Source organism: Chelonia mydas, chromosome 9, assembly GCF_015237465.2.
Source record: "Chelonia mydas isolate rCheMyd1 chromosome 9, rCheMyd1.pri.v2, whole genome shotgun sequence".
Classification (NCBI taxonomy): Eukaryota; Metazoa; Chordata; order Testudines; family Cheloniidae; genus Chelonia; species Chelonia mydas.
In genome coordinates this window covers 80,715,757-80,736,760 of record NC_057855.1, presented here as the reverse complement: position 1 = coordinate 80,736,760, position 21,004 = coordinate 80,715,757, and the positions used below count along the sequence as shown (strand labels likewise).

At 46.3% G+C, this 21,004-nt stretch overlaps 1 protein-coding gene across 2 annotated transcripts in view; it reads right to left on the bottom strand.

Moving 5' to 3' along the window:
* Nucleotides 1-21,004, bottom strand: part of SLC16A2 (solute carrier family 16 member 2) — a 95,679-nt gene that overhangs the window by 50,774 nt on the left and 23,901 nt on the right. The window contains exon 2 of one of the 2 annotated variants that reach the window (XM_043522101.1): nt 793-840. The exons of the other annotated variant lie outside the window; for it this stretch is intronic. Within the exon in view, the coding sequence (XP_043378036.1) occupies nt 793-840 (48 nt within the window). The remainder of the gene's footprint in view (nt 1-792; nt 841-21,004) is intronic. 2 annotated transcript variants of the gene reach the window in all.

The window sequence follows — 21,004 nt, the reverse complement described above, 5'->3', positions numbered from 1 at the left end:
ATGCCTCTCCTCCATCTCAAGAGGCTCTCTTAAGGCAGTTAAGTCAGAGCCTAAGAACACAGCAAGTGTCCACTGGACAGTAGGAAGAGATTAGAGATGTGATTTCAATGGAAAGCACAATTAAAACAAAATATCACTCCTTCCTGCCACCATTGGAACAAACCCTTCCCTGCACCCTCCCATGACTGCTTCTTTCTTACACAATGTGAATGTCTCTGAATTTCTGTGGTAACCAAACCCTTTACTGGCATTCAGCATTTTCTGGAACTGCCAGCAGGATGCATCAATATTCTACTGACAAACTTGGAGAGTGTGGGGTGAGAAGCATTGTTCAGAGGCGGTTCTTTCTAGGACATGGTGCAGCCAAACTGATGGAGCTGCATGGGGAAGCTGGAGTTGTCTGTACTGTGTGGATTCTGTAGAAGGAGGGACTTCAGATGGAGACTGTCAATCTAAATTCGGTTTGACAACAGTGCAGCTTCACCGGCCCCGAAACAAGAAAAGCCCTTATGCATTTTTTTCCTTAATGATGTCAAACAGATTTTGTTCGGGAGTTGATCTGCCTGCTTAGATACACACCCCATGACAAGCACTTCATCAGCATAATTTTGACCAATCAGTTTTGCACTTCGAGAATGGTCTGGGAAGCTAAAGAGTCCAGCAGATTCGTAGCAGTTTCCAGCAATTCTCTGAAGCTGAACAGGTACACTGGTGTATGACTGAGTGGGCAAAGAAACCAAAATCTAACTTTTTCCATGCAGAGTAAGCAGATCACTAAGCAAGAGTCTGTACCTGGTTGCAAAGGGCATAGCATCAAGCAGTGGGAAGGGGACATCAGTGCTGCAGAAGACAGATGGGGACAACATTAGCAGTCTAGCTGGCAAACAATGTTCTTCTGCGCTGCCAGAAAACACTTTACCCTCCTGGTGTCCTGTAGCTCTGCAAGAAGGGAACATGTTTTAAAGTTACTTGTACTTCAAGCCTCAAATAGTAAATGTGAGCTTCACTAATCCTCTCCAAACCTAATTTTCTCTCTTTCCTAGAGGACCAGCAGATTAGCTTCTGTTGCTGAACTATTAATATTCACCTAGCTAACAACCCAGTATCTGCCAGGCTGGAGCCCAGATTGCTCAGCTGAGCAAATGTGCCAGGGCATCACTCGCTTGGGGAGGAGGAGGAGGAGCTGGGAGACTCTTTAGATCCAGTTGAAAACATCTGTATTCTTCCAGCGACAGAGAAGCTTTTGTTTCTGAGATGGGAGGAAGAGGACAGAAGCATCTCTGTTGCAAATTATTGTATTTATTATACTCATCATCAACCTTTCACTGTTCCCTTGTTCTCACCAGCTCCTGTCCATTTGTTTGTTGTATCCACTTATTATCTTGTGCAAAGACCGTAAAATCCTTGGGGCAGAAAATGTCTTTACTTTTATCATGCATGTATAGCACCCAGCTCAACAGTCTTGATCCCCAGTAAGGGCCTGTATGCTGCCACAAGAAAAACAACATTTAGTGCTTATTTCTCTGTTATAAGGCAGTGAGAATAGTGGTTACAGCTTGGGACTGTTATAGGGCAGCTAGATTACTACCATCAATACCACTGACTGCCCTTGGCTAAGTCACTTAACTTCTGTTTCTCAACACCCTTTCTTCAAAATGGGCACAGAATTACTTCCCCTTTGCAAGGTGCTCTGGGATCCTTGGATTAAAAGCTATATAAATGTTAGTGTGTATATGCACCATTGCCATCTACTACAGGGAACTAGGACTGTCACTGTATGACATACACCCTATGTTGTTAACAGCAAAAAAAAAAAAAAAATCCTCCTTTGACTCAAATAACCTCTCCTTCTGGATCCAGTGGATCTAAATTCCACCACTGCTGTCACTATGGCCGTGGTGTGACCTATGGAAAATTGTTCCAAGATTATTTCTCTCTGTAACTCTGATGATAGCTCCCCTGAAACCATCTGGGTCTACAGAAAATACCTTTAAGGATTTATGAATTCTGTCTCAGCTGCACTGACATGCTTTGCCCTTGTCAGCAGGGGCTGCCCCCAAAACAACATCCGTTCTCCATCCAAACATCCGCCCCTCCGAATGGTCACATTTGAATCGAAAATATCATTTCCTGTTTTGGAGCTCTGGGTCACCGGCTCCCAGGAGATTAGGGCCACGTATTGTTCTGAGCAGGACCCTAGTGCTTCCTTCGTTCGATAGAACATTAAGTACCAATAGTTCTGTGACATACCACCAAATGCTGGAGATGCTGGGTGCACTACGACATAGTGCTGGAAAGGATCATTAGAGGAATCCAGGGTAATAACCCTGAGCACTAAGAAGCAATAGGAGACCAACTGCTTGTGCCAGATAAGAACCAACAGGAAACTCTCCATTAAACTGAACAGCAAGACAGGACTGGGAGCCCCAGCAGTAAGACTACTGAGGTGGACAGGTGGGGGAGGGGTATTTCTGGCAGTTAGAATGAAGTAGTATCTGCTGAAGACGTAAAAGGTGGCGAGGTGGAGGCAGACATTGTGGTGAAGCAGGGACAGCCCAATAGCGGCCAAAGTTGGAAAAACCTACTGAAAGCAAAGCTAAGGTACACAACAGCTTGAGGATTCTCCTTCTAACAACCGTTCCCTTTGACTGAAAAACAAAAATGAAGCAACAGGACATATTTATAAATAATGATCTCCACAGCAGCCACTGCTGGGCACTTTAGGCATTTCTGTTTTATTTCTGTCTTTCTCCATCCCCTCACTTTCATTTTTTTTTTTTAAAAGATAGGAGTTAAATTACCTTTGACATACTTAACACTTCTAGCACCTTTTGCCTGAAGATCTCAAAAAGTGTGTTACAAACATTAAATTAAGCCTTGCAACAGTCTTGTCAATTAGGAAATTGTTATTACCACCCTCATTTTACAGATGGGGAAACTGAGGTACTGAGGGATTGAATGGCGGAATTAGGTACAGAATAGAAGAATGGCCATATAGGGTCAGACCAATAGTCCATCTAGCTCAGTATCCTGGCTGCCGACAGTTGCCAGTGGCAGACACTTCAGAGGGAATGAACAGAACAGGGCGTTTAACAAGTGATCCATCCTGTCGTCTAAGTCCCAGGTTCTGGCAGTCAGAGGTCCAGCGCTAAGGGGTTAGACACACAGTGGTCTCAGTTTCCTTCCTTCCCCTCCTAATAAACTCTGAAGCAGATACAACTCCTCTCCCCAACATAATTTCCATCAAAATCTTTTAATTAAGTTATTTGCTTAAGACTAATGAGCCCCCAATTCTCAAGATACAATCCGTTACATAGAAAATATAATGAAAGGAAAAATCTACACAGCAATAGCAGCTGCCTTAGCCTGCTTTCAAAGGAGACCTTTCTCAAACTTTGTCAGTTATCTTTAAAGTTCCTTTGTCTCTCAGCAAACAAGACAGCTTCACAAACAAGACAGCCATCCATTAACTTGCACGTATCCATACGTTGCGTGCAGGCTCTTGGCTCTGTCTGCAACACCAGCAGCGCATGCATTGCAGCTGGCTGAGGAATGCTCCCTAGGCCTGGGCAAAAGCTTTTGAGTTCACTTGGAGAGGAGGCTGCTCTGTCTTCGTGCAAGAACTAGGTTCATGGAGCCTTAGGCTTGAAAAGGAAGAGATTCAAACAAGGTGTGTCTACACTGGAAGGTGTAATTTCCAGTTTGAGTAGACATCTGCTAAATCTGATTGAGCTAGGGCACTAAAAATAGAAGGGGGAGGAGCTAGCCACCCAAGCACATACCTAACATTTGGGAAGGGATTATCTTTAGAACAGCTATCCCCTCCCACTGCTTGCACTGCCATGACAACACTTCTATTTTTAGCACAGTAGCTTGATCAGAGCTAGCATGGGTGTACTGGAAATTACACCTTCCAAATGCAGTGTAGACAAACCCTTGGAGATGAATCTGGTTGCAACTGTAGGGAAGCCTGGGGGGCTGATTGGCTTGTGTTGATTCCCTGGAACAGGAAGTGGTATTCTACCTCAGCTCTGCTACAATGATACAACTGAACTCTGATCATAGGCAACCAAAACCATTTTAGAAAGGGGGACAGATGGGGGGAAAGGTTTTTAAAATGCTCCAAGTTGCTACAGTCAATACATAATGGTGACCAAACTCTGGGAATTCAAGCTGCACAAGTCCACTCAAAGTCTGACATCTGTTGGCATTAAGAAGTGGAGCATAGACCAAACAAGTCTGATTGCTGCTGTATGTATGGAGCAATATATAATCAAATGTTTAAAGAGACCTGGTTTTTATTCTTGGCTCTGTTCATTGGCCTGCTGGGTAACCTTGGATAAGTCACTTCACCTCCATGCATCTATAAATTAGAGATAATGATATTCCTTTGTAAAGCACATTGAGATTTACTAATGAAAATCATTATACAAGACCTAGGTATTATTCATAAAGTTTGTATCCAGAGGGGAAAACACAGGGATATCAAAATAATCCTTTGATTTTTAATCTCCTGTGGTTCCATTAGTTAAGATGCAGATCTTAAAACAGGTTCTCAAACTTCATTGCACCATGACCCCCTTCTGACAATAAAAATTACTACACAACCCCAGGATAGGGGACTGAAGGTCTAAGCCCACCTGAGCCCCACTGACCCGATAGGGGGACAGTGTGCAAAGCTGAAGCCCAGGGCTTCAGCCCCAGCCAGGGGGCCATAACATGAGTTCAACATGCAGGGCTGAAACCCTCAGGCTTTGGCTTTGGCCCTGGGCCCCAGCAAGTCTAAGCCAGCCCTGGTGACCCCATTAAAATGGGGTTGCGACCCACTTTGGGGTCCTGACCCACAGTTTGAGAACCGCTGTCTTAGAACGTGGTTCCTGGGAAAGTGACCCATTCTGTTAAGCAAAGCTCAGTAACTAAAGAATATACTGAAACTAAAGAAGATATTTCCTGAAACAAGAAAACAGGTTATGCCCCTTTGATGCCATGTGTTCATGACAGAAGAACTGTAGATTGATTAGAATGGGGAAGCTGAATTCTGAAGTAATTGACCTTATTCCTCTGTGTGTTAGAAACCACCCACCTTTCATTTTAAAACCTGATAGAAGATGAGAAATTTCATTTGAGAGGATTCTGTTTTTCTAGCCTGATGAAATCTAAAGTTTAATTTTTCAGCAGTGGATCCTGCATTTTGGCTGGTGGTTAAAGCATCACTGAAGGCTTTATGGCACACTCTGTCATCAGACATCTAAGTTGCTGCAGATGGACCTTGGATGCTGGTCATCCATAGAACAATTGAAAATGGTTGATTATTTCCACGACAGTCATCTATAAAGCCATTGATTTATTTGGGCCCTGTATGTATCATCAGTGTAACAGAACATTTCCACAGTATGTAGTTTATAGCATATTCTTTCTACATAATGACCTCTAGAGCTATTCTAGGAGATTATAGTGACAATGCATTAGAGGAATAAAATGGACATGGTACTGGATCAGAAGAAAGTTCTCCATGCCTTTCCAATAAAATCAAATATATCAAAATCAAGGTTCTTGGCCAACCCCTACAATGCCCAAGGATTGCAGCAGCCTCCGGAGTAAATGTAGGGCTCACACAAAGTTACTTTCCCAGACCCATGCAATATCTAAACCCAGTGAGGTGAGTTAAGGGCAGACTGAAAGTCATTACACTCTGATGTGTTTTGTTTTGTGCCAAATGTTAATGTGCTTCCCCAGAAGAAACTTATCTGCCTCCCACTGTACAAAACAGCTTTTTTTTTTCTTCTTCCCAAATTGCAAGGAGTAAAACACCACGAAGAAAGTTTTCTTTAGGCCAATAAAGACCAGACATTCTGTCTGGGTGACTGGGGGGCCCAATAAACATATTGCATTGTTGTACCAGAGGTAAAAAATAAAAGCTAACAACTTATTGAAATAAAAATACCAGATATGCTCTTTGGTTTGCAGGCTCCCCTCAACTTCCTCATGTGGAAGGGAACCTGTGTCCCTGCATCTAGGCTGCAAGGGAAGGAGAGAGGCAATGCCACTTCAGCTGAATGCTTCCACTTTTCCCCAGCAAAGCCATAGAAACCTCTCTGCATGGTTCCATCTCCACAGATGAGGTGAGGCCGGGGCAGGTGGCCCAGTCAAGCTCAACTAGATTTGTCTCCCATCCCTCAACCTGGATGCAGAGGAAGCTAGTCTAAATTGCAATGAAGTCTACAATGACCTTTTCCACTTTCTTTTCTGGGACACAGAAAAACCTCTGGGGAGTGAGTGGTGAATGAGTAGCTGTGGTAGGGGGAGTTCCTGGCAGCATAGCTCCTGCAAAACCAGCAGGGTCATTTGAAGTCAGTGCAGAGGCAGGAGGTCTCCACATAGATGAGGCTCATCTCCAGAGATTAAGGGGGTTTATTCAACCATTGGCTTGTGTGCGCGCATGCGTGCCAACTCCCTCATCCTTCTGGAAGAAGCAAGGAACAACTATGCAACAATCCATGCAGCAGAGCATTTTGGTTGCTAAGAAGCCGAAGTGTCTTTCAAATAGTTTCCTTGTGTTAGGCCCAGCCCCTTGCTTCGGTAGAACGTACCTAGGATGACCGGCCAAACACAAAATGACTTTTTAGCGTGCATTTTGGGTGAGGTTAAGACCGGCAATAGATATAGAACTTGGGAAGAGGACAGAGGGAGACACTACTGCTGGCTGAAGCTGAAGTCATGGCCTGGCTGATTAGCCGGAGTTCTGAACATGGAATTATTGCTGTTGCATTTCCTATTGCTCTTGCTATCTATGCTCAAGTTCAGACATACTTGTGAATAAAAGAAAGACTAGAGACACAGTCTTATGGGACTCCCAGGAAGGACTCAATCCACTCTGGAATTCCAACTTCTCCTTTGGTAGTTCAGAAGCTCGCATAGTGTCAGCAGAACTCTGAATTAGCATAAGCAACGTGGAGTCATTGATTCAATTCTGCCGAACATCATCCTCAGAACAAGGCTGCATTTACCAGTGTTCAAGACCACCATCTAGCCCTGGCTCACCATATGCATGTGATTTCTACAGTCACTGTCTGGTGTGTGCAACACATGAATGTGTTTCATAACGGTGCTGCTTTGGGAGAGACAAGGGGATGAGAGGGGAGCTAGGCCCGAGGAACAATCAACCATCTGGGCCTGGTTTTAGTGGCTCTGCTGTCTGGCCTAGCTGAGACGGTATAGCTGCAGGCTGGGCTTGCACAGAAGAGCAGTGATGTGCCAGAGGAAGGACCAGCAGTGAATCTGAGGAGAGGAAGCTGGCTGTCTCTGTGAAAAGGGCTGCCATGTACAATGGGCCTGATCCAAAGCCCACGGAAGTCAATGGGAGTCCTTCCATTGACCCCAGAGCACACCAACACTTTGATCCCCATGGCGCACACACTGAACAGGCTACAGATATAGGAGAGGAAGCAGAGAACATTTTAGGGCCCAGAGATGCTCAGCCAACTGACTCAGCCTTGCTAGTCCTGGGCCTTGAAATCCACGACTCTTACAATGGAGCCCTCACTCCTAGTTACCGCCAGAACCCCAGTCGGAAGTAGCAAGCTGATCATTTTAAACAACAAAATCAAAATAGAAGAGGCACCAGCAAATCGTACCAAACAATGATACTACGAAGCCCATCTGCAGGATGTTTACACCTCCATGAGCAGTGCGCTCCCAGGCGGAGCAGAAATCTAAACAGCAGCGACAGCACAAGAGCTCAAAAATATCCTCCTTCAAAAGTGGGTCAGCGGGTTTGTTGCCTAGCACTGCTCATGGAGCAGGAGAAAAATTCAAAGAACAAGCTTCCACTCCACTGACCCTGCACACACAGTCTCCAGTTCTAACTCCTCAGCCTTTTGTGCATTGGGATCACACTATCAGCAGGGCCATCACCAAATTTTCCAAAGCGCTCAATTGATGGCACCATTATTAATTACTCGTATTTCTAAAATCACTCTTACGGGTGCTCTTACGTACCTTTCCTCTGACACTCCCCAACACACATGTACAAGGAATACCCCACACGGGTGCGTTCCAAGGCCTGGTGCTTACTTTGATTCTCACTGCAGCACAGAGTATTTATCCAAACTCCTGGTTGTTGGTTTTTTTTTTAAAATGCTAGGTAGCTCAGGAGAGCAATGCAAGGGCCAGGGGCCAATCACAGAGTTCCCTAGGGTCTATACTATATTGGGCTGGCACAAGATTTCCCTGTCTCTGACTCCAAGAAAGATAAAGAGGTAAGTAAAATGTGGTCTATCAGCCACACATGATCCTAACTGAGGTCCCAGTTTTTAAGGCAGACCCAAAGCCAAGTATTCTTAATGCAGCAGACCACTTAGATCACTGTAACAAAGGTAGCCCCCTGCATAGCAGCTTACCCATGGACAGAAGCCCAGGGCTCAGAAATCAGCTTTCAGCTGCATCTCTCACTGCTGCAGGAAAATAGGAATGACGGCAGGAGACGGGCCAAGTCCTAAGCAAAACTATTGGAAGTGCTGTGCTGCAAAAGGGCTAAAAGGACTAGAACAGGTGGGATGGAGGAGAGTCAGTGACCTTCAGACAGATGTGGCCCAAACCCTTCATTTGTAATGTTCCTGCAGCCGCACATGCAGAATGTGACTGAGATAAACACAGGCCACAAGACTGCAGTGCCTCTGGGACCGAAGGAGGACATGAAGGAATCAGTTAACAGGGAAGCCTGAAAGCAAATGGCTAAAGTATCATGGCGCTGGAGCAGCACAGGTGCGTGGATGTAGATTACTCTGCCAGTACCCCTCCTTGAGCTGTCTCAGTTCTGCAGCTGGACAGAGGATTTCATCTCCAGGGCTGTCAGACAGGCTAGCTCCTTTCTTCTGTACCAAATTGCCCTGGAATTATCTTGTCTCAAAATGGAGCTTATTTTAAAAGAAAAAATGATCAACTGTGAAATAAGCCCAGCCACAGAGGAACTACCAACAAGCTACACAGCCTTTCCTTCCTTTGAATTCAGTGTTCACAAGGGTGCCCAGGGCACTCAGAACAGAAAAACAGGGCTGGATGAAAGGTTTCTGAGAGCACGTCTATCACAGAACAATTCTAAAATACAATCCTAAGTGCATAGACTTGGGATGCAAAACCCAACATATGCTCAGATCTGGGTCCCATTTTATCAGTCCCCAGTGTTCAGGCGGGGTGGGAGGGACGGCAGGGGAGAGAAGAAAGTGGGATAAATAGTTCTGATTTTGGCTTTTCTTTCATTTCCTTGATGGATGCTGAGAGAGTTCCTCATGGGCTGGATCTTACAAGCCCATTAAACACAATTACAGCCAGAGAGTCAATGGCCATTCCAGCTCCCTCTTTCCATTGCAGACACAAGAGTTGCATTTAGGAAACAGAGACCATAAACATGCTTCAGTCATGATAAAAACAATGCCCAGCAGGATCACAGTGGATTCTGCTGTGAAGTGAGATTCTCCCTTGCTCCCCAATGCCCACCCCACAATGTATTGCACCACAATAGATCAATGACCCATCTTGCCCCACCTCCCTTCTCCAGTCATACCAGAGGAGATCATCAGTCCATCCAATATACCATCCAACCTCCCTGCCCTACTGGAGCTGATAAAAGTTCCACCTAATCCAAGAAATGTGTCCAGTGCTAGTTACTTTAGAGGAAGGCAAGAAAGCCACCAAATCCACTTAATCTCCAACTCAGCAAAGCTGAATTCTTTAAGTGCTTTGCAGAACTGGGACCCTAATTGTTAAAATGTTAATTCAGAGGATAAACCTCATTCTGAGATTTTCAGAGCTACCCTGATGATGTCATTTCAGTTGGCAGCAATGCAATAAGTGATGGATTTTTAAAAAGTTTAAAGGAAACACTGAAAATGCTTACAACATTTCATTATTTTCTGTCCTATTTTCCTGACTTTAACATCTTTTCAGAGAGGTTCTCCTTCTCCACCAGCCCCCTCAAACAACCTCCCCCAGGCCTGGAAAAACCTAATAAATACTTCTCATAAAAGTCACCCCTTTCCACATTTTTATGGAGCACTTTTCATTTAAAAGGGTTTGTATGGGCGATACTGCTGACTGTATTTTGGGCAGCACTGTGTAAAATCAAGAGAAGACACGCACACACACACACTAGCAGAGTTATTTACCAACTACATTCTTGGGAGCTGAGCAATGTGCGATGGAAATTAGGGAACTACAATATCGAGGAAAGAGACGGTTAGGAAACCAAAACCCATCCAGAAGAGAGCAAATCGGCTGCCCCCCTCACCGCAGAGGAAGCGGGGGCGAGCAACAGAGACACATGAGGGTCCAACAAGGGGGGGGTGGGGGCGGGCGCGCAGGGAACAATATTGAGTCACCAAAATCAAGAGATGCAGCTCCGTTTGCACGGGGCTCCAGATGGCCAGTTTGTGCAGCTGCAGCAGTGATGCGCACACACTCCACAAAGCCAGAGAAAGGAAACTGTTACCTTGTAACACTCACTCCGGAGCCTGGTCCTGACAGCCCCAACTGCACTGCACAGGATTAGGCGGGAGAAATTGCATTTGTGTACATGAGGTTAGCCAGAAAGAGAGGTTGGGGAACTTTCTAACATTTTACATGGCTGGCTGCTGGTATGCACTTAGTGAATCGGGTGGCAGGGGAGGGTGTCTCTCAGGGATTCCCCTATGCTGGGATTTTTATACATTGATAGAGCTGCACTCATGCAAACCCCAAGCATAGATATGCTGCACTGGCATAAGTGGCAACTTGCACTGGTGCAATTCGTCTACACTTGGGATGCATGGGTGAAGCTGCAGTTGTGGCTAAAAACCTCAGTGTAGCCCAAGCCTCAGTCCAGTTCCTAGGGGGATGGGTAGGTGGCCACATTATGAAAGAAAAATGCCTTCACAATTGCTACAAAGCAGCCAGTTTGTTGGCAGTCTCAGCACATGGGCCATAGACTCAGCACTGGCCACAGACAGAGCAATCAAACACTTGCTTGACCCTAGATGTTGTCCTGTAATCAATCCAAGTCAGCAGATACATGGAATTACGCAGACACAGGTGGAGAGGTCCAAAATTCTGGCCTTCTAGTTCCAAAAATGCATGCCTCTCACACTTGAGCTAATGGAGCAACCCTAGGGTTGACAATGCTGTCAATTCAACACAAAGGTCACAACCCTCCTGAGGAATGTCCTATGGCAGTGCATGGAGAGAAGAATCAGATTGACTTCTACAGGGCCTGCATGGGAGAGTAGGAGATTGAGAAAACTAGTGTCTGCAGCTTGCCAGAAAGTTGCTCTGTAGTTCCCAAGGTAGTCCCTTCCTCCTAGGCATGCCTGCCTGGACATAGGTTCATTGGATGGTTCAGAGTCTCTCGAGAAAGAAAATGCCAATTCTGGATCCATCAGCTGTACCAATGGTTCTGCTGGAGGGAAACCATGGCTGGACAATGGAATGGGAAAAAGAATCCTCCCATAAGCTGCATCACCTGATGGAATCAGGACCCCCCTCATGAGGGAAGGACCTGATGATGCTGGAGATCTGGGAAAACAAAATCTTGTCAGGTGGGACATAAGACTCTGCTCTCCCTGGAGTTCAAGAAGTCCTGCCCACCCAATCTGACAGAGCCAGAGCAGTTACAGTTTGTGCCACAGCTGGGCAATGTAGAGCTGGTACCGTTGGCAATTGTGGCTCTTGATGGTTGCCTTTTATTAATGACATCAGTTCCCGGAGTTTAGGCTTAGTTGGTACCAGAGGCACCTTTGCTGCTGGAGTGCAGTCTTGTACTGATCTGGGCTTTCTTGTCATGATCCTGACACTTAGAACATCCTAGGTACTCATAGGCTGAGTAGGAAGACTTGCTCAACTCAGGCAGGTTGTATCAGACTTCTCTGAAGTGGCTTTAGAGGAGGGTTTGCTCTCATGTTTATGAGAATGCTCCCTGCCCTCCTGACAAGGCCCTGACGGGGGATCTGTGGGAGTAGATTCCTTCACTTGTAAGTCAGACCTCGTGGCAGGAGGTGCACTCCTTGCTGAGTCAGGCCAATGTATGGGGGCGGGGGGGTCCCTCAGCCTGGGTTTGACTGTGGTCTCATGGCCTTCTCCATTAAGTGCTTCTTCAGGTGAAGTTCCCACCCCTCATGGGTCTGACTGGAGAAAGAGCAGCAGACACTGCAGCTTGCTGAGATGTGAGCTTCCAAGGCAGTACAGGCAATGTTGATGGTCGTCACTGACTGAGAAGGAGCTTGGACAAGAGGCACAGATTTTGAAGCCCGGATTCCTGGGCACAGTCCAGTACCCATGACAGGGTACCTCGCTATCAAACTTAGCTAAAAACTAACAGATACAATTCTAAAATAATTCACAAAATAGATGTACAGATCAAAGAATAAAGGAAGACAAAGCTCCAGACACTGGAGGTTCTGACCCAGGCCAAGTGGCAGTAAGAAGGAACTGGAGAGGCAGTTCATTCGTTCTACCCTTTATCTCCTTGGCTACTGTCATCAGGGAGCAAGGGCGCATGTGTGGACCAATGGAAACTGCTATCAAGAATTCTCCAACCAGGGGTGCCTGGAGCACATCTGTACCCAAAGTGGAATACATATGGGGAACAGAACTCTAAGAACTGTATTTCCATATTTAACTGCTGAGCTACCCAAGGGAGTCAGAGAGAGAGGCTGTGCTTTGAGTGCAATTTGGAATTAGACTGTGTCTACATTCAGGAATAGCTCTATCGGTCCTCAGTATAGCTACACCAGCACTGATCCTGACTGGACTAATTGAGGTTTACCCCTTCTTGTAATCGGGGTAAAGCCTAATCCATTCAACAGCTGCAAACCCTGGCTTGACTGGTCTACACTTAGTGCTTCTTCATCTTCCTTCTACAGTTGTCCAGATTGATTTTACAAACACAAAACCTTTTTTTTTTTTGGCTAATGGTCAGTGATAGATCAAATCTGGCCCCCAAAATTTCTTTTTACAAAACCTAAATTTACCAAATCTGAGTTCAATGCAAGTATTTCCTTAATGTGTGTTCTTTAAGACAAAACTTCTCCAAAATTTCACTATGCCAGTACATGAGAACCTGAAAGTGAATTTGGTTAGTCTATTTGACTCCAAGTTGAGAGAAATGCAAGAAATGAGACAGCATAAATGGCAAAGAGTAAACTGGAATTTTGGAATGCAGGGAGTTTTCAGCCCCAAGAACTCCTCCATTTCTGTTACAGCTAGCATCCCCAGCAGGGGGAGGAAGAGTCATTGGGTAAATCCTGGCTCCAGTGAAGTTGATGGGAATTTTGCCACTGACTTCAATGGGGACAGGATTTCATGCCTTCTGAAAGAAAGAAAAAGATCCAAGATGTACATATCAGCAGCACTGGAACCTGAAAAGGCTCTTGGGAACCAGGACCTGGCTCCAAAGAGAAGAGAGATTCCAAACAGAACTCCCTCCTCGGGCACTGCCTTGAAAATTCTACCTCAGCAGCTTTCAACTTCTCATGTTAAAGGGACATTTTCATTGTAGTTAGTCCTAAAAAAACCAAATGAGGTATCACAGAATATCAGGGTTGGAAGGGACCTCAGGAGGTCATCTAGTCCAACCCCACCTGCTCAAAGCAGGACCAATCCCTAACTAAATCATCCCAGCCAGGGCTTTGTCAAGCCTGACCTTAAAAACTTCTAAGGAAGGAAACGCATTCCCTAGGTAACGCATTCCAGTGTTTCACCACTCCCCTAGTGAAAGTTTTTCCTAATATCCAACCTAAACCTCCCCCACTGCAATTTGAGACCATTACTCCTTGTTCTGTCATCTGCTACCACTGAGAACAGTCTAGATCCATCTTCTTTGGAACCCCCTTTCAGGTAGTTGAAAGCAGCTATTGAATCCCCCCTCATTCTTCTTTTCCACGGACTAAACAATCCCAGTTCCCTCAGCCTCTCCTCGTACGTCATGTGTTCCAGTCCCCTAATCATTTTTGTTGCCCTCCGCTGGACGTTTTCCAATTTTTCCACATCCTTCTTGTAGTGTGGGGCCCAAAACTGGACACAGTACTCCAGATGAGGCCTCACCAATGTTGAATAGAAGTGAATGATCACGTCCCTCGATCTGCTGGCAATGCCCCTACCTATACATCCCAAAATGCCATTGGCCTTCTTGGCAACAACAGCACACTATTGACTCATATCCAGCTTCTTGTCCACTGTAACCCCTAGGTCCTTTTCTGCACAACTGCTGCCTAGCCATTCGGTCCCTAGTCTGTAGCGGTGCATGGGATTCTTCCGTCCTAAGTCCAGGACTCTGCACTTGTCCTTGTTGAACCTCATCAGATTTCTTTTGGCCCAATCCTCTAATTTGTCTAGGTCCCTCTGTATCCTATCCCTACCCTCCAGCATATCTACCTCTCCTCCCAGTTTAGTTTAGCAACTGCAAACTTGCTGAGGGTGCAATCCACACCATCCTCCAGATCATTTATGAAAATATTGAACAAAACCAGCCCGAGGACCGACCCTTGGGGCACTCCACTTGATACCGGCTGCCAACTAGACATGGAGCCATTGATCACTACCCGTTGAGCCCGACAATCTAGCCAACTTTCTATCCACCTTATAGCCCATTCATCCAGCCCATACTTCTTTAACTTGCTGGCAAGAATACTGTGGGAGAACGTGTCAAAAACTTTGCTAAAGTTAACGAACAACACATCCACTGCTTTCCCCTCATCCACAGGGCCAGTTATCTCGTCATAGAAGGCAATTAGATTAGCCAGGCATGACTTGCCCTTGGTGAATCCATGCTGACTGTTACTGGTCACTTTCCTCTCCTCTAAGTGCTTCAGAATTGATTCCTTGAGGACCTGCTCCATGATTTTTCCAGGGACTGAGGTGAGGCTGACTGGCCTGTAGTTCCCAGGATCCTCCTTCTTCCCTTTTTAAAAGATGGGCACTATATTAACCTTTTTCCAGTCGTCCAGGACTTCCCCCGATCGCCACGAGTTTTCAAAGATAATGGCCAATGGCTCTGCAATCACATCCGTCAACTCCTTTAGCACTCTCGGATGCAGCCCATCCGGCCCCATGGACTTGTGCTCGTCCAGCTCTTCTAAATAGCCCCAAACCACTTCTTTCTCCACAGAGGGCTGGTCACCTTCTCCCCATGCTGTGCTGCCCAGTGCAGTAGTCTGGGAGCTGACGTTGTTTGTGGAGACAGAGGCAAAAAAAAGCATTGAGTACATTAGCTTTTTCCACATCCTCCCTCATTCAGTAAGGGGCCCACACTTCCCTTGACTTTTCTTCTTGTTGCTAACATACCTGAAGAAACCCTTCTTGTTACTCTTAACATCTCTTGCTAGCTGCAACTCCAGGTGTGATTTGGTCTTCCTGATTTAACTCCTGCATGCCCAAGCAATATTTTTATACTCTTCCCTGGTCATTTGTCCAATCTTCCACTTCTTGTAAGCTTCTTTTTTGTGTTTAAGATCAGCAAGGATTTCACTGTGAAGCCAAGTTGGTCGCCTGCCATATTTACTATTCTTTCTACACATTGGAATGGTTTGTCCCTGTAACCTAAGGTAGAGTACTTTGAAACAAAGCTGACAACTAGAAGTAGTAGGCAGCTTTCAACCATATTTTATTTTAAATGGTTCTTTGCAGAAGTATGAAATCTGAGAGCACCAACACCTGTGCACCAACTATTTATGATGCAGAAGTCATTTGAGGCAGTGGAATTGCATCTCTGGTGCATCTCTTGGCAATAGAGAGGGATGAAAATATGAAAACCTGGGCTGTGTAAAGACTGCAGAGACATCAAGCTATGGGCAGGGAATGAAAAGCCAAAGGAGGGAGAAAACAAGGGAGACATATGGGCAAGTAAAGAGAACCGCTCCTGTCCTCTGCCTAGAGCAGAAGAGATCTCCCCCTCCTTGGTAAACAGCTGGCATGGCTGGAAGCTGAAGCTAGACAAATTTTGGACTAGAAATAAAGACAGACACCTTTTCAACAGTCTGTGTATTAACCCTTGCAACAACGTATCCAGGGAGATGGTAGATTCTCCATCAACTGAATCCTTTAGAATGGATGTTTAGAAATACACTCGAGCTCAACCACAAGTTAAGGGCTTGATGCAGGAATTATTGGGTGAAATTCCAAGGCGTCTGTTACACAGGAGGTCAGACTAGGTGATCATAGTGGTCCCTTCTGACCTTAAAATTTATGAAAAAAAAAAACCCCAAACAAACGAGTGCTTTCCTTCTCCTTGACTGGTGTATTACGAGCGTCCCCCACCCATTTCAATATTCATTAATCACTGCACGGGGAAATCAGGAACTTAATGAAATGGAGTTTGTTTTAAACAAACACCTGGAAACACTCAATTTACTGGGACATGGCTATTTCCAATAGATAATCACATATGCAAGAGCCAGAGCATTTTAAATCTGTCACACGGTTACCTTGTGTGCCCTCCCATCTATTTATTGTAACCACCTATTGTCCATCTTCTTAGACAATAAGCTCCTTGGGGCAGGAATCATTTTTTGTTGTGTGTTTGTACAATGCAAAGCACTATGGGGCTGGGGAATTTAGGTGCTATTGCAATGCAAAATAATAAATAAGAATCAGCTGTTAAAGTGGAGGAGAGAAGCAGATAGAGCAATGTAATCCAAAGCAGACATAAACCAAAGCCATAAAATTCAGTTCTGGACTTAAAATCAAAATTTATGGATGTTCAGATCCAAGAGCTTGTCTTGTTTTTAACTTTACATACTGGGCCTAGCAACAAAGCTGAGATCAGGATCTGGGCTCTCCCAAATGTAGGGCTGTTTGAATTGGAGTCAAGTTTTGGACAGATTGCTGGTCCGAAGCGGGGCAGAGTTTAATAGCCCTTAAAAAAATTGAGACTCACCATCTTCTTCACAATCCATAAGATCGAAGTGACCATTTAATTTCATTTCTAGAACAAACACCAATCTTGTGCCACAGAATAAAGCAATATTGGTTTGATTTATTTTAATTAAATAAACCCTAAGCAAACTTATGGCTTCTGCAAAGATTGTTTTTGGAAAAGGTATAACAATAGCTAGAAACAAAAAAAGAGCTGGATCTGGAATATTAAAGGGCTTTCACAGAGAATGCCCTTACAATGTCAAAGGCTTTGGACTCTCTTTAATGAACAATGTGTTTATAATGCAAGAATCACACTTAGCCCTTGGGCTTGGGAATCTTTATCAATGGAACATTAATGGTCCAATGTCAAAACAAATGACTTAACCCTCAAAAATCAAGCCTCCAGACAAAGGCCTGAATAAACAGAAGATGCCTTGAAGGTCAAAAGATTCTGGCTTTGCCATCAGACCAGGCAGGGAAGTGAGCTTTAGAGCCGAGGGCCCTCCAATGAAGACATCCTGCCAGCAACCCTCAGATGTTCAAATCTGGAGAATGCCAATAAGTATACACATCAGCGGATTCTGATGGTCACAAGGGGATCTGGGGATGGAGACAGTTACTAAAGTAGCGAGGGTCAGAATTCTGCAAGATGAATTGTACCCTGAAATTTAAGGCCAATGTTCTTTCTACCTCAACCCATCTTTCGGAAACAAACACCAGCTGGCTACATAGCCTGGAAAAACAAATTGCAAAACAGATTATTTTCTTCTTTCTGAGCGGGAAGCAGGAGCCCCAGAAGTGGATGATTGACCAGATGGGTGCATTAGGTCCCCGAGCCATTAAATGGGATTATTAACAATATCAATGTTCAGCCAGCTTGGTAACGGAACAACACCATATGTGCACAGGCACCCGCATGCTGATCTTCCCAGACACTGGCTCATACCTCTAACGTTCTAGGCTGGCTGGCAGTCCCTGGGATGCTTCAAAGTGCAAGATGTCAGACGCCCAATCCTGAGTGATCTGTATGGCAAGATTGCCATCCACCATTCACCTGCTTCCAAATCTGCCGACTGCTTTCTGTTCTCACAGGGAATGGATTGGGAAGTGGACACCTAGGAGACACCAGGCCACAGAGGAATCAAGGTCAGTGCTAAGAACTTGGAGATCCTGGCTTCCAGACCAGCACACAGCCCAGTAGATCAGGCTACCTTTCTGTGAATAAACCAGAAACTAGAGTTGTGGTAAAATGTTAACAGGGCATCCTCTTTCACTGCAAGTTGCTGAACTGTGGCAAGAGGAATATGCAGACACTTACCAACAGCCAGAGAATGAAGGAATGCACTGTATGCTAGTTGAGTGCCTCTGACTCTGGTGTTTTCTAGCGCCTGGTGGGTGGGGAAGAGCTATACACAAATGCAGAGTCTGTGTGTATGTGAGAGAATGAACATGCATTGGTTTAAAAAAAAAAAAAAAAAGACACGAGCAGCTGATATTTTGCCAACTGGATCTTCTCTCAGTCTCAATTCCTATTGCACTGCAGGTACTTGACAGGAGATATTTCATTTGTGAGGGACATTTACTGCTCCAAGGCATAGGTTGGTATTCGCAGATCCCCTGCTGTCTGCGCAAAGGTTTCTGGTGGAAAGCAAGCACACAGGTGACTGTTCGCAGGAGGGCTTGGGAGAGACCTCTCCTCCTGCATACACACTTGGGTTCCTGGTAACAGCCATGTGCACAGGTAGGGGAGAATGGAGCCCTTTGTCTGAGGGAGTATTTGCTTAGGCAAAGAGGTTTATATGCAGCTCGGGAAACGTCTCTGCACAGCCTCTTGCAATTGCCAGCTGTCTGCACACCCCCTATGGAGGGTTTAGCAACACATCCACGTGGAGAACACACACAGCTCACAAACCCTGGTTATAGCTGAAATTCCTGTGTGCCATAGCATGGTATGTACCTAATCTGCTTGTACGAAGAAAGCTGATTGGGTCTGATGCTAGTGATTAGACAGAGACAACAACCAAAACGTCCCGTAGGTTTAAACTTAATTTAGGAGTGAATTAAGTCTTAAGAGTGCAAAGGGCTAACAGTACCAGCGATTAGCTTGAGCCAGACACAGCACAGACAGGTGCTGCGTAAGTTTCCCTAAGTACAGCTCAGCCAGTGCACCACAGTCCTGATCTGCTCTTCCAGTCCTCGGCTCCCCACCCGGGCTTTGCAGATGAATCCCAGTGCTGTCCCAACAGGTACCCCTCTTGTTCCAGTCCCCCAACCACCAATGCCAAATGCACCACACTCCTGACTGGCAGCACCTCTGCTCATCTATTCCCCCACTGCTCCTATTCGCTTCCTTTACAACTTCAGTAGCCATTCGATATTAACATCATCCAGGCCAGTGGTCACCAACAGGTTGATCACGATCTACTGGTCCATCCTAGAGGATCTCCCAGCTGATTGTGATCTCCCTGCCTACCTTGGCTCACACCGCTCCCGGAAGCAGCCAGCACAGCCCAACAGCCCCGAGGTGGGGTGGGGGAGGCAGGGGTCTCTCTCTGTGCGCTACTCCTGCCTGCAAGCAGTGTCCCCGCAGCTCCCATGGCCGGGAGAGCTGAGGGGGCAGTGCTTGCAGAGAGGGGCAGCACGTGGAGCCATATGCCCCCCCCCACTCCCAAGGGGCCACAGGGGTGCGTTGGCCCCTTTTAGGAGTAGTGTGGGGCCGGGGTAGACAGGGAGCTTGCCTTAGCCTCACTGCACCCACTGCCGACGGGGAGCCACCGGAGGTAAGTGCTGCCTGACAAGAGGCCGCACTCCCACCCTCATCCCTGAGCCCCTCCTGGAGCCGGCACCCCATACCCCCTCTTGCACTCCAAACCCCCTCCTGCACCTGAAGCCCCACCCTGAGCCCCCACTCAGAGCCAGCACCCCAACCCCCCTCCTGCACCCCAACCCCCAGCCCCCTCCCAGACATAGCATCCCATATTGCCTTCTGTACCCTGAACCCCTTCCTGCACCCCAAAACTCTGCCCCAGCCCTGATCCCCCTCCCAGAGCCAGCACCCTGTACCCCCTCCTGCACCCCAACACTCTGCCCCAGCCTGGAGCCCCCTCCTGCACCCAAACAACTCCCTCCTAGAGCTTGAACCCCTCACCCCCTCCTACACCCCAACCCTGCACTCGCCCCCTCCCACACTGCAAACCCCTGGGCCCCAGCCCAGAGCCTGCACACACCCACCCTGAACGCCAACCCTCAGCCCCAGCTGGCAAAAGTGAGTGAGGGTGCGGGACAGTGAGTGACAGAGAGAAGTGGGGGGGGGGAGAAGAAGAGATGGAGTGAGCAGGGCAGGACAGATCCTGGGTTGCCCTTAGATTGAAAGCGTGATCTTGGGTGTAAAAAAGGTTGGAGACCACTGACCTAGGCTCAGTGGAGTGCCCTGTGCATGCTTTGAGAGCAGGGAAGTGGATGACTCGTGGTCATTTACCAGTAAGCAGAAGTATATTGACAGACATTTGTGGGTGGTTTCACCTCCATTTCACTCCACAAAGTTGACCACAACTCTTTTACATGAAAAGCTGGGAAGAGAGAGACAGCAGACTGTTCACCTCTTGCTAAACTCACAAAAATGCATCCTTGCATAAGGGAGTGTTTTTTCTCCCCTCCAGCACTTTCTCACCATGGCAGTCACGCTGCTTCAGTGTGGTCTCTGCTGCCGGCCAATTTTGTTATTCTTTAAAATGATACCTTGAACCTTAAACACAGAGGGCTGCGTTCGCAAACAACCACACTGGCCATGCCACAGGCTTCTCTACCAGCCACACAGCCAGAATACTCAGGGAAAAAAATTTCTCAACTTTCAAGGAAATAAGGATGCTATTTTAAAATAACAGATTTTAAATTTGAATTGAAAAATGTGTGTATATGTCAATTCAGTGTGAGATCTCCTCGAGCTTAGGAGTGTTCAGACTCACGGTTTCGGGTCAGGTCTTAAAAAAGACCTAGTTCAAGAATAACTTTTCCTTTACCTATCTGCCATGACCAGAGTTCTGAGTTTTGTCTTTCCCCCGCTACAGCCTCCACAGAATCTATATCAGCTGAACCAGTCCGAGGAACGCAGCAGCCCCCTGCT